The sequence below is a fragment of the Lactuca saligna genome, chromosome 6, assembly GCF_052625555.1.
Source record: "Lactuca saligna cultivar CGN05327 chromosome 6, ASM5262555v1, whole genome shotgun sequence".
Taxonomy (NCBI): Eukaryota; Viridiplantae; Streptophyta; class Magnoliopsida; order Asterales; family Asteraceae; genus Lactuca; species Lactuca saligna.
In genome coordinates, this window is record NC_136422.1 from 130,445,156 (window position 1) to 130,458,432 (window position 13,277).

General features: G+C 41.5%; 2 protein-coding genes across 6 annotated transcripts; one reads left to right on the forward strand and one right to left on the reverse strand.

Moving 5' to 3' along the window:
* Positions 1-7,145: 7,145 nt before the first annotated feature.
* LOC145001930 (mitochondrial carnitine/acylcarnitine carrier-like protein) lies at positions 7,146-9,097 on the forward strand. 3 transcript variants are annotated; one of them, XM_078961257.1, is made up of 4 exons: positions 7,146-7,487; positions 7,654-7,726; positions 7,960-8,351; positions 8,442-9,097. In XM_078961257.1, exons 3-4 carry the CDS (start codon positions 7,960-7,962, stop codon positions 8,947-8,949), a joined length of 900 nt encoding a protein of 299 aa, XP_078817383.1. In that variant the 5' UTR covers positions 7,146-7,487; positions 7,654-7,726; the 3' UTR covers positions 8,950-9,097. The 3 variants fall into 3 exon arrangements, with proteins under 3 accessions (XP_078817383.1, XP_078817384.1, XP_078817385.1); XM_078961258.1 differs by having other exon boundaries at positions 7,472-7,587; XM_078961259.1 differs by lacking the exon at positions 7,146-7,487 and adding an exon at positions 7,534-7,592.
* A 1,634-nt stretch (positions 9,098-10,731) lies between these two features.
* On the reverse strand, positions 10,732-12,982 carry LOC145001168 (protein HAIKU1-like). Of its 3 annotated transcripts, none has more exons than XM_078960519.1 (2): positions 11,339-12,982; positions 10,732-10,873 (listed from the first exon to the last, which is right to left on the reverse strand). In XM_078960519.1, exon 1 carries the CDS (start codon positions 12,470-12,472, stop codon positions 11,402-11,404), a length of 1,071 nt encoding a protein of 356 aa, XP_078816645.1. In that variant the 5' UTR covers positions 12,473-12,982; the 3' UTR covers positions 10,732-10,873; positions 11,339-11,401. The 3 variants fall into 3 exon arrangements, with proteins under 3 accessions (XP_078816645.1, XP_078816647.1, XP_078816646.1); XM_078960521.1 differs by having other exon boundaries at positions 10,732-10,902; XM_078960520.1 differs by lacking the exon at positions 10,732-10,873 and adding an exon at positions 11,043-11,174.
* Positions 12,983-13,277: the final 295 nt, after the last annotated feature.

Consider the following 13,277-nt stretch of genomic DNA (forward strand, 5'->3'; position numbering starts at 1 on the left):
GGATAGATGATTTGTGTGATCAGCTTCAGGGAGCGTCTTGGTTCTCCAAGATCGATCTACGCTCTGGATATCATCAGATGAGGGTTAGAGATGAGGATGTACAGAAGACTGCGTTCAGGACCCGGTATGGTCACTATGAGTTCGTGGTGATGCCATTTGGGCTCACCAATGCCCCAGCCGCGTTCATGGATCTCATGAACCGCGTGTGCAGATTGATGTTGGATCGGTCGGTGATAGTATTCATAGATGACATCTTGGTATATTCCAAGACTCAGGGGCAGCATGAGGAGCACCTGCGGGAGGTGTTGGAAACTTTGAGGAGGGAGAGACTTTTCGCAAAGTTCTCCAAGTGTGAGTTCTGGTTGCGCGAGGTGCAGTTTCTTGGCCATCTCGTCAACCAGAAGGGTATTTTGGTAGATCCGGCCAAGATTGAGGCCGTGATGCAGTGGGAGGTCCCGAGGTCTCCATCTGAGATTCGGAGCTTCCTAGGGTTGGCAGGGTATTATCGGAGATTTATTCAGGACTTCTCCAAGATAGCAGTGCCACTCACCCGACTAACCAAGAAGTCGGTGGTTTTTCGTTAGGGGCCTGAGCAGCAGGCGGCGTTCGAGACTCTCAGGCAGAGATTGTGCGAGGCCCCGATTCTTACCTTGCCAGAGGGAGTAGAGGATTTCGTAGTCTATTGTGATGCTTCGATCACAGGTATGGGAGCAGTATTGATGCAGCGAGGCCATGTGGTAGCTTATGCCTCGAGACAGTTGAAGCCTCACGAGGCTAATTATCCTACCCACGATTTGGAGCTGGGGGCAGTTGTGTTTGCCCTCAAGATTTGGAGACATTACCTGTATGGGGTCCGTTGTACTATATACACGGATCACAAGAGTTTGCGGTATCTTATGGATCAGCCGAGTCTGAACATGAGGCAGAGGAGGTGGTTGGACGTACTAAAGGATTATGATTGTGAGATCCTTTATCATCCAGGGAAGGCCAACGTGGTGGCCGACGCCCTAAGCCGCAAAGTGTCGGCGGCCCCTATCAGGGATCTGTGCATGAGGATGACAGTGATCACTCCGTTGTTGGAGCGGATCAAGGAGGCTCAGGTGGAGGGCCTCAAGGAGGAGAGGCAGAAATGTGAGAGAATAGTGGGTCGAGTAGCATCGTTTGATTACGATAGTCGGGGTTTGTTGACGCTTCATGGTAGGGTGTGGGTACCGTACTGGGGTGGAGTACGGCAGGTATTGATGGACGAGGCTCATAAGTCTCGATTTTCTATCCACCCAGGGGCGACGAAGATGTATCGAGATCTTTGATCTGATTATTGGTGGCCCTGCATGAAGCGGGACGTCGCTTGGTACGTTGAGAGATGCTTGACCTGCCGGAAGGTCAAGGCGGAGCACCAGAGACCTCACGGCAAGATGCAGCCGTTGGACATTCCCGTGTGGAAATGGGAGGATATCACCATGGATTTTATCACCAAACTTCCCAGGACCGCACGTGGAGTGGATTCGATATGGGTAGTGGTGGATCGGTTGACGAAGAGTGCCTATTTTATCCCGATCCAGGAGAGTATGTCGGCGGAAAAGTTAGCCGATATCTATGTGCGAGAGATTGTGGCACGTCATGGAGTGCCGGTATCGGTGGTGTCGGACTGGGATGTTCGCTTCACGTCCAGATTCTGGAAGCGATTCCACGACGAGATGGGTACTCGTCTCCATTTCAGCACCGCTTTTCATCCTCAGACTGACGGGCAGAGCGAGAGGACGATTCAGACTCTCGAGGACATGCTTAGGGCATGTGTTTTAGATTTTGGGGGCAGTTGGGATACGTATCTTCCCTTAGCAGAATTCTCGTATAACAACAGCTATCATGCGAGCATTGATCGACCTCCTTTTGAGATGTTATATGGCAGGAAGTGCAGGACCCCGATTTGTTGGGGCGAGGTCGGTCAGCGGGTCATGGGGAGCACTGAAGTGGTGCTCAAGATGACGGAATTGATCCAGCAGGTCCGTAGTAGACTGCAGACTGCGCAGAGTCGACAGAAGAGCTACGCCGATAGGAGGCGTTCAGACTTGGAGTTCCAGGTGGGAGACATGGTTCTTCTGAAAGTCTCACCTTGGAAAGGTGTCATCAAGTTCCGGAAGAGGGGCAAATTGGGCCCCAGATTTATTGGTCCTTTCAGGGTTTTGGCCCGGGTGGGTCGGGTTGCGTACCGGTTAGATCTTCCTGAGGAGCTCAGTTTGATACACAGCACCTTCCACGTATCGTAGTTGAGGAAGTGTCTAGTGGACGAGACAGCAGTCGTTCCCTTGGAGGACATCCAGGTTGATAGCAGCCTGAATTATATCGAGAAGCCGATCGCAATTCTGGAACGGAAGACCAAGACCTTGAGGAACAAGGTAATTCAGCTGGTAAAGGTGCAGTGGCAGCACCGGAAGGAGTCTGAATGGACATGGGAGACTGAAGAAGAAATGAGAACGCACTACCCGGAGTTATTCGCAGATCCAACCGTTGCAGACTTCGAGGACGAAGTCTGAATCAAGTGGGGGAGAATTGTAACGACCCGTTCTCGGTATGTTAATAAATTGTCAATTGTCTAAGTTTTCAAGAGGGACTCGGCGAGTTCTAGCCTGACTCGCCGAGTTGGGTTGCGTATTTGTGCACGCGAGAGCCGGGGACTCGGCGAGTCCATATCCCGGACTCGGCGAGTCCGTCCGTCTGGGTGAAACCCTAAATCCCCGGGTTTGCCCACTATTTAAACCCCATTATAGCCTCATTCTCGCCACTTTCACCCTGAGAGCTCTGTGAGGAACCCTAATCCTCCCATTTGAGAGCTTATAAGTAATTTAGTGCCATTTTTGTGAAGGTGTGAAGAAGGAGAAGAAGAAGGAAGCAAGGAAACGAGTTGTAGTGCAAAGATCCAAGGTCAAATCTGAGTTTATTGAGGTATTTTCGGAGTTCCCTTCTGGTTATATGCTTAAACTTCCATTAGAGCTCTTTTAAGAGCTATTTGATGTTTGTTCCAAGCTTTATGTTTGCATGAATGTCTTAATAAGTCGAAATACCTTTGGATCTGAGTGTTGGGGTGTTGTAGAGCCCAGATCTACTGTCTTTTTGATGTTACATTGCATATTAGCCATGTATCTACTCTTGTTGTGCATCTTTTAGCCTTATTTCCCTTATTCATGAGGTTGTGCACGTAAAGTTGGAAACTTTACGTGATGAGGTTGTGCACGTAAAGTTGGAAACTTTACGTGGTAACACAGCTTATTGGACCCAGATCTATCATTTGCATGTGTTGGATTCAAGAGAAATCGAGTAAAAATCTGTTGCATGGCGGCGACTCGGCGAGTCGGAAGAACGACTCGACGAGTCGGGTCGCGAGTCCCGAGTTCTCCAGTTTCATCAGTGTCGAGTGGACGAGGTGAGTTAGGGAGTGGACTCAGCGAGTTGAGAGTAGACTCAGTGATGGAGGGACTCGGCGAGTTTGTTCATACAACTCGGCGAGTCCAAGGCAATCTTCTTGGGGATCAAGAACAACTCGTCGAGTCTGTTCATCCGACTCGGCGAGTCGGATGAAGATCATCTGAGTTCTTGGATTCAGAGGGCACTCGTCGAGTCGATGCCACACTCGACGAGTATCAGCGTGTAAGAGTTGAGAGGAGAGTCTAGGACTCGGCGAGTTGGGTATCCCGACTCGGCGAGTCAGCCCTGAGTAAGTTGACTTTGACCAAGGGTAAAAGAGTCATCTTACCCCGAGTGTAGTGTTAGTGATTGATTGAGTGTGTTTATGGATTTGTAGCCGAGGAGATTCAGGAGCAGCAGCCGTTAGCTTTCCGAGCCACACACTCATCCGCTAGCTTACGAGGTGAGTTTCCTTCCAGTAGGAACGGGTCTAAGGCCACAATGCCGGCCCGTTCAGTTAGCAGTAGTTTCCGGATTTAGGTCCGATGCAGTAGTTAGTATGTTCGATGCCTTCGTGGCTCGAACAGGATTTGTGTGCTATGTTTCATGTGTTAAGTATTATGTGTTCCGGGCCACGGCCCGATGTAGCATGTCATAAATGTGTTATGCTAGTTGATGTGTTATGCTATGCCATGTTCAGTCAGTTAGTTCCGGACTTCGGTCCGATGCAGTTAGTTCCGGACTTCGGTCCGATGCAGGGGACAAGGTCCCAGTCAGTTCCGGACTTCGGTCCGATGCAGTTAGTTCCGGACTTCGGTCCGATGCAGGGGACAAGGTCCCAGTTGGTTCCAAACTTCGGTCCGATGCAGTCAGTTCCGGACTTCGGTCCGATGCAGTTAGTTCTGGACTTCGGTCCGATGCAGGGGACAAGGTCCCAATCAGTTACGGACTTCGGTCCGATGCAGTTTCCGGGCTTCGGCCCGATGCAGTGGGCAAGGCCCAATATGTGTTTATATGTTATTGTATGGTATGTGGTAGTTTGGGGGAGCTCACTAAGCTTCGTGCTTACAGTTTCAGTTTTGGTTTCAGGTACTTCCGCAAGCAAAGGGAAGAGCTCGGGGTGACGGCATCGCACACACCACCGCCTCAGCTTCAGTCTGGGATTGATTTAGTTGTTGATTTGATGTAGTATGATACAGTTTCCGCACAGTACTTTATTATATTTTGGGACATATCACGCATGGTTTATTTATATGGTACTCTGATTATAGTTTTGATTATATTAAAAACAAAATTTTTGGGTCGTATTTTTGGTCGTTTCAAAATGGCTAAATTCGAGTTCTATTTATAGGCTGCTGGGTCTGGGATTACGCGGGGCGTACTCAAATTACGCGGGGCGTACTCAAATTACGCGGGGCGTACTTTGACGTCACTGCGTGCGTCGACTGGTGGCACTCGAGTATTGGTCAGACAAGTTGCATCCGACTGAGTACGCGGGGCGTACTCAAATTACGCGGGGCGTAATTGACTTGTCAAACTTCTAAATTGCGTAACTTTCGCATACGAGCTCCGTTTTCGACGTTCTTTATATCCACGCGAAGGTCAGACCATACTCTAAACTTTCATTTAGACTCCGTCGGCAAATTTTGACTTTTATTTTTATTATTTATTTTTAGAAGGCCGGGACAGAAAAACTTCGTTATAAATTCATAACTTCTTCGTCTGACGTCCGTTCTCGCCTAACTTTTCATTGCTTCGCTACTAACAACAAGATCTTCGATTCTCATTTAGATTGTTTCGGCTAAAAACCGCTCGATCTCAAATCGAGTATTCGGGCTGCATATTGCTAAGTCGAAACTTAGAAAAATCATAACTTCCTCATACGAAGTCAGATTTGGGCGTTCCTTTTATGCACGCTCTCGGTTTAACGAAATTTACGACTTTCGTTTAGATCGCTAAGGCTAAATATCGCTCTATCTTAAATTCATATTTTACATCACTCATCGTCATACCGGTTCTGTCTCGAAATTTCGACAGGTCATAACTTCTTCGTTATAACTCGGATTTTGGCATTCCTTATATCTCCGGAATCCTTGTTTCGACCACTACAACTTTATGCAAAGATGTCGGGCTTATCTCACACTTAAATTTTGACGCTTATTTTATTCTTAATTCATTAAATTATAAAAATTAAGAAAATACACACATAAATCACATAATTCAAATAATTCACAAATAATACATTCTTATTATTTCAAGTTGAGTTACAAGGTTAACCTAGACTATTACATTGCTAAAAATGGCAAGCCTAGAAACACGGGCGTTACACAATGACACTTCAATGAACCACTACTTAGACCGGATTAAAGATGACAAAGCAAAAGATGGAGGTACTAAACGTGAATACTTAATGATGATGATATGGACTTATTCTTGTTTGATGACTTATTAGTTGATAACGACGAGGATGATGAGGTTGTTGAGTTGAAGAAGTGTGTTATTTCCTTTTTTTAGTAACATAGGTTTTATTTCAATACCACATATAGTCGATGATAATGATAAAGGAGATGATCACAACACTAAAGCCCTAGTTATCAATATTGTGATCAAAATCATAAATATGATACCTTAGTACCCATCAATGGTATGAGATTTTGTAACCCAAAAGAACATAAGTTATTGTTAAGCAATTATACGGTTGGATATAACCTAGGTATGAAAAAATTGACTCAACAAGATTATTAATTAGGTTATAATAGGACCTTCGGTTTTAGGTTAATTTTCGCATATTCATGTATATGAAATCAAACAATTATTCGTTACATTTTGAAAACCCAAAATGAGTTACAAAAAATGAAATTTGAAGTTGTAAACAAATTCAACATCAATTTTAGTGTTAGGCAGTGTAGAAATGCAAAGAAATATGAATTAAATGAGATTGAATTCACATTATGAAAAATTAAGAAGTTATGGTGAGGATATTTGAAGGTCTAATCTAGGTTTAACGATTTCAATAAATGTAGATATTGTGTTTGATTAGTTATTTTTTAAAGATATATGTTTGTTGGGAGGGTGTAAATGATGATTGATTGAAGGATGTAGAAGAGTTATTGGTATCAATGTCTATTTTTAAAGGCGTTTGCAGAGGGGAGGTATTGTTGGTCGTTGGAAAAGACTCTAACAACTAACAACCAGATGTACCCTCTTATTTGGGATGTAGTAGTAGTTGAAAATAAGTAAAATTGAAAGTGGTCTTTAGACCTCCTACTTGAAGATGGAAAATAAAAAAGGGCTAACCCTAATTTCATACCAGCACAAGGTGGTGTTGGGCTTATTTTGAAAATAATGGGTGTTGTGATGCCATTTCAGAATCTTTCAATGCAACAATTTTAGATGCCATGAAGAAATCCATTTGAACATTGTTCATAAACCAAGTCGTTAAGGTTGTTTAGTTTCGATACATACAAGTAGAGTGTTTCCTTATTAGTCAAAACAATCACGATCAAATGTTTTTTCATGAGACATGTGTTGAGGGAGACGAGATCACAAGAACATTGTCATGTTTAAAATACTAAAATCTTCTTATGTGCAAGGCACGCAAAGGGGCATAAGTGTGGTTAAGACAATGGATCAAACCCGTTACAAAAAATTTAAATGGAGATCATATATGCAATATATAAATGTCATGGACTAAACCTGATACTTTTGACAAACCAAAGAGAGAAACGTGTGATGTTAATAATAGGCGCACCAAAATTTTTAAGTGCAGCAACCAAGATCGCAGTATCTTCCCCAATCTTATTGGGTCGATTGCGATTCATCGTAGAGAATCTCGAATTGGTCACATTGTCGGATTCATCCTGTTTATAAGCCTGTGTGAGATTAGATTCAGATCCCATTGCCAAACCCAGCCCTAATTTTCCTCATTTCGCAAGATTCTCTCCGATCTTTTCATAACCTCCGAAAGTTTTTAACCTCAGTTGACTCCCAACCCTAATCTTTTTGATTATTCCATAGCTTTAATCGTTGATTTCAAGATACGTTAATGCTGATATTCAGCCGTTGATTACTCTTATACCCACTTGGTAATTTTCTATCCTTTTCTTTTTATATGCTTTTAAACTCCTTTAATGGACGCCCATACTCTCATGTTTTGACCATCGTCATGTCCGTTTTTTCTCCAAGGTTAGGTAACTCTTTCAAATTTCAAAGATTTAATATCCATTTGTTGACTTCTTATTGCTATTTCAGATCTGATTCTTTGAGGTTTGGAATAACCGATTAGTGGCTCCTTCTCTTTCTGTTCATCCAATATTCTTCAAAGGTACGCTTTCGATCCCTAAGCACAAGTCTTTTGATTCTTTTAACTAAATCGTTCAATTACTTTATCATCTGTATGTTCATAGACAACGACCTGTAATTAAATCGATGGCTGAATTCACGTATCAGATCCAAATCCAATCCTTAATCTCGATGCAAAATTCAATTTTGACCATGAAAAGTCAACTACTTTTCCTAAATTCAAAATCAAATCATAGTTCTTGTATAAACTTGCAGATGACAGACGTAGCGAAGGATTTAACAGCAGGAACAATAGGAGGGGCATCACAGTTGATAGTCGGACACCCATTTGACACCATCAAGGTCAAACTCCAAAGTCAACCGGTCCCACCACCCGGTCAACGCCCTAAATATTCAGGCGCCATAGATGCTGTTAAACAAACAGTAGCAGCAGAAGGCCCACGAGGCCTATACAAAGGCATGGGCGCCCCTCTTGCTACTGTTGCTGCATTAAATGCAGTTCTGTTCACGGTTAGGGGTCAAATGGAAGCCCTTTTGCGGTCTGAACCCGGGACACCCCTAACCGTGAACCAGCAGGTGGTGGCTGGAGCCGGGGCTGGAGTTGCAGTCGCTGTTCTAGCCACCCCTACTGAACTAATCAAGTGCAGGTTAGTCCTTTTTACAAGAACTAACAATGTACATTGATTATTAATTTTCTTATTATAAAAAGAATTGAAAATAGGAATCTATTTTCACAGACTGCAGGCCCAAGGAGCAGCAGTCACCGGACCAGGGGCGGCAGTAACTGCCGCCATAAAATACAGCGGCCCAATGGATGTAGCAAAGCAAGTTTTAAGATCCGAAGGCGGCATAAAAGGTCTTTTCAAAGGTTTAATCCCGACAATGGGGCGGGAAGTCCCGGGAAATGCCGCCATGTTTGGTGTCTACGAAGCCCTAAAACAATACTTCGCCGGAGGAATCGACACCTCCAGCCTTGATCGTGGTTCGCTGATAGTCGCTGGAGGTTTGGCCGGAGGTGCATTTTGGGTTTCGGTTTACCCTACGGATGTGATCAAGAGTGCAATACAAATTGATGATTATAGAAACCCTAAATATTCGGGTTCAATTGATGCTTTTAAGAAGATTGTGAAAGCGGAAGGAGTTGGAGGTTTGTATAAAGGGTTTGGACCCGCGATGGCTAGAAGTGTACCCGCTAATGCCGCTTGTTTTTTGGCGTATGAGGGTGTGAGATCAAGTTTGGGTTGATTTTTAAAGGTTTAAGAACATTGTTTTAATAAAAGGGTTTACAATTTTTTTTTTAACATTGATCATGAAAGAGTAGTTTTGTTTATTGATTTTGAGGTTGCCCTTTAACTTTTGGTTGATGAAAGGAATCGTGAAGGATTTTGAGATAGTTTGTTTTTGTTGGTTTGTATTTCTCAAATTAGAAATCCCCATGCTTGTGGTTATAGCCACTGCGGTTTCTAGTTTGATTCTAAAATAATTGAAAGCATCTACATTCTACATATTATCTATGTATAATATAAAATAAAGAAAACTATAAAAATGGTTCTTGAAGTATAGTAATTTTTGTATGGTTTTAGTTGTGGATTTGATATCTAAAATTAACATCCAATTGGTTTGGTCTTTATAACGCCTCGAACACCGCCCCAACTTTGCGTTAAGGGGTCTTCTGTGGCTATGGTAACAGCCAGCAACACGTCATTCATCATTTTCAATGTTTTCGGTCAAAATCGACCATTTATGAACAGTCAAAAAGAAAAAGAAAATTAAAAATACTTATTACCTTTTCACATATAAATACCCATATATACACAAAAATTACTACACCATTCTTCTATTTCTTATTCAATTTATTTCCTCACTTATTTCCTCACTTGGTGTTATAACACCATATATGGCTCGACATGTGAAGTGACAACTTTTGGGTATGATAATATCCTTTAACATGTTGCCTAGACCCACTAACCTAAACCCAAAACCAAAAATACTTCGTAATCCAATGTAGCCTACCCCAAACGTCACCTCTATCATAATAAACATGCAACCAATAACAAAATGCTTTCATCCCATAAATACCTATCGCTAGCCTTGGTGGTTAACAGAAATTATGAGCATATGCTTCTTTCGACCTTTAGAAGGGTTCGAGAGGGGAGTTGAAAATACTCAAGGGGAGGCCAGAGAGCATTCATTTTCTTTTGCTAGAGATAGGTATCTATGGGAGCTGGAGACGTCGGGTGATTTTATTTTTACTTCTTGTTGTTTGGTGGAGACTCTCATTACCATCTACTTCCACGGTTTTTTATTTCATTTTATGGGTTGATTCTTCTGGTAAGTCAACTCTTAACAAGTTAATAGAAGATATTTGGATGTGGTGATTATTGTCATATTTTGGTCTATTTGGAATTTCAAGAACAATCTAATTTTTGAAGCGGAGAAGCCTATGAGATTTTCGCTTTTTGATGATTTAGGGGGTGTTTGATTTAGCTTTTCAAAGCCAAAAGTCTTTTTTGGAAAAGAAAAAAAAGCAAAAGATGTTTAGCAAACTAGTTTTAGAAGCTACTTTTGAAGTTTTTAAATAAGGAAAAGCAACTTTTTGGAAAAATCAGAAATCCTGATTTTTTGTAACTTTTCCAAAAAGAACTTTTGGGGTTTGAAAAGCTAAACCAAACACCCCCTTAGTGTTCTTTTTTTATTTATTTATTTTTTATTTGCAATAGGCCTAAGAACTATAATATGCTTTAGGATCATTGGTTGTGTAATTCCCAATTAGCTACTTCATAATTTTTTCTTCTATAATGTGTTGCTAGAGTTTTCATATATTTCCACCTTTCTAAAAAAAGTAGCATGAATTATAATCTTAGTTGGTAGTAACTCATCAACAAACATACCACTACACCCAATCAATGTGTCAGAATCACTCCGTTATCAAGAAAACAAAACACAAACCTAAGACTCTCTTTCGAGCTACTCTCACACCTCCACATACCAATTAACATAGAATCATGTCAATAGCAAGCATTATCGTCATCCAAAATTGTAAATTTGGATTTTGTATACAAAATTTTTACAAAAAGTGGACCCAAAAATTCTACAATCATGCCCATAACAAACACAAAATGTCAAATTCCATATTCAACTCTGAACACCATGGTGTGTGGAGCCATTACTACAAAACCATCATCAACCACCAGCAAACTGATATTAATCCATATGAAATCATCATATTCTTAAACGAACTCAAAAGTATAAAAACTTTGTAGTTTTCAAATCCATTAAAGCATATGACATAAATAAATAAATAAATGTATAATCATAAACATTAAACAGAAAAAATATGAGCTGCAATTTGAGTACATTTTAATGGTATTGAAAACAGAAATGAATCTCCCAACATTCAACCTACATGACAAATTCAATGTTTGATGACCAGACTACATTTTCTGGTCAAGCATCTAGATTCTGGACACCTAATTAGAAATAAAAAAATAAAACTTGTTCAAGAAATACACAGATGAATACTCTTTTACAGCCAACTATATATTCTAAACAAACATTCAAAGTTTATAAACAGAAGAAAAAAAAAAAGCAACAAAAAAACACTTAGAAAAAGACTATTTTACAGCCAGTGTACCTTAAGTTAAGTTGCTGTAACGATGAATCCATACACAGTTAGCATCTTATCATCCATCTTTATCTAATCCCTCCATCTGGGACTTTGAATTGAGAAAAAACCTGGAGATGGAAACCCCATGCCGGGAGAAGGTGGAGGTGGTGGTCCAGGTCCTAACACTCCTGGTTGAGTCATGGGTGAGAATGAAAAATTCGGTGTTAATGGTGGAGGATGCTGATAACCAGGAGAAAGTAAAGGGTATGGTGATCGAGGAGACAATAAGTTTAAGTAACCAGATGGAGATGGAAGAAGAAACTGAGAAGTTGGTGATGGTAAAAGTGGTGGAGGACCGTTCATGTTCATTCTCGGTGACGGAAGAGGTGGAGGTCCGTTCATCCGGGGAGATGGAAGAGGTGGAGCTCCATTGTTCATCCGAGGAGATGGAAGTGGATACGGAAGCAATCCCTGTTGCTGATGTTGACCTTGAGGATTTTGTTGGTATTGAGGATGAGGGGGTTGTTGTTGTTGATGATGTTGTTGATGTTGTTGATTTCCTTGACCTTGACCTTGAGTTGAATCTATGATGGAATGCTGAAGGTAACGCATATAAGCAGAGATAGGAGACTCGGCTGTGTTTGGCCACCCTGTATGATCACCGGAAGCCATGGGTGGTGGTTGTGGCATACCTGGTGGTGGTCGTTGTTGACCATGGTGGGCAGGTCTAGCATAATTACCGTTATAAGGAGGCGCGCCAAGCACTGCACCATTTGGTGGACGAAGCGGAGGCATCTGGGAGCGAGACATCTGTTCTTGTCCCATATGATGAATGGGAATGGGCATTCTAGGGCGGTTTACATTAAGCGGAGCTAATGGTGATGGCCGGATTCTTTGCAACCGCATGCTAGGTGGTTTAGGTGAGTTCTGCGGAGGTCTCGGAAGTGGCTCCTGGGAATTCCGGGAAGGTGAACCGGTGAGCTGCTGAACAATACTCTGAAAATCGTTCTTGTTGATGTTGTATACTTGAGGTTGAGGTTGTTGTCTCGCCGGATTCGCGAAAGTTGGTTGGTGTAATGGACTTTTCCTGATCGCTTTCCCAATTTTGTTAACACCTAAATGCTCATTGTTCCGATTCCTCGAATAATCAGAATTATCCATTTTGATCCAATTTTCAAACACAAAAAAACCCTAAGAATCTCAGGCGATTTCAATTCCACACGTAATTCCCAAATTTTCAACTTGACAACTTCAAAAATAAATCAAAGCGAGGAAATGAAATGAACACACCTTTGGATCAAATCGACTTCAACACCTAACAAAATCCTTTGTTATACAGAAACCCTAAGCGCTTAATTAGGGTTCCACGAGCACTTTGACTGTAGTTGCATAAGAGAAATAGAGAATTATCAATTGTAACTTGACTTCCGATGGCGAAGAAGAATTGCGTAAGATTTGAATCGGTCTCCGATTATTTTCTTTAAAAGCAATCGAGTAGTTGAAAATTTAGGATTGTAAAAGAAATTTCGGAGAGAGAAGAAAAACCCTAAAGCGTAAAGGAACGTCTGAATTGGGAATTTGGGAGTCAATGGATGGATTAAAAGGGGGATTAGGTTTCAGGGGCGATAGCCATTGGGCAAGTTGGGCCCTTTGTCGCCATGTGTGACACTCTGCTCATGTAATCACTCTGTGTGTGTGTCAAGAGGGACAAATTCTGTTTTTAGAATTTCACAAAATTGTGAAATAGATGATATAATATTATTTGGATAATATAAACAAAAATATCCGTTATTTTATATGTAATTTACAGACAAATATACTTTCTTATATAATTATATTCAGAAAAACTCATAAATCATTTTTGTTTGTATGGAAAATGAAATATAATAGTTTTTACCTATTGATTTAAAAAAAAAAAAAAAAAATCAGCAAAATCCTAATAATTAGTTTAGTTGAAATGATATAA

Coding starts and splice junctions, on each gene's coding strand:
- LOC145001930 (XM_078961257.1), top strand. CDS start 7,960: ATGACAGACGTAGCGAAGGATTTAACAGCAGGAACAATAGGAGGGGCA. Junction 8,352..8,441: donor ACTGAACTAATCAAGTGCAG/GTTAGTCCTTTT, acceptor CTATTTTCACAG/ACTGCAGGCCCAAGGAGCAG.
- LOC145001168 (XM_078960519.1), bottom strand. CDS start 12,472: ATGGATAATTCTGATTATTCGAGGAATCGGAACAATGAGCATTTAGGT.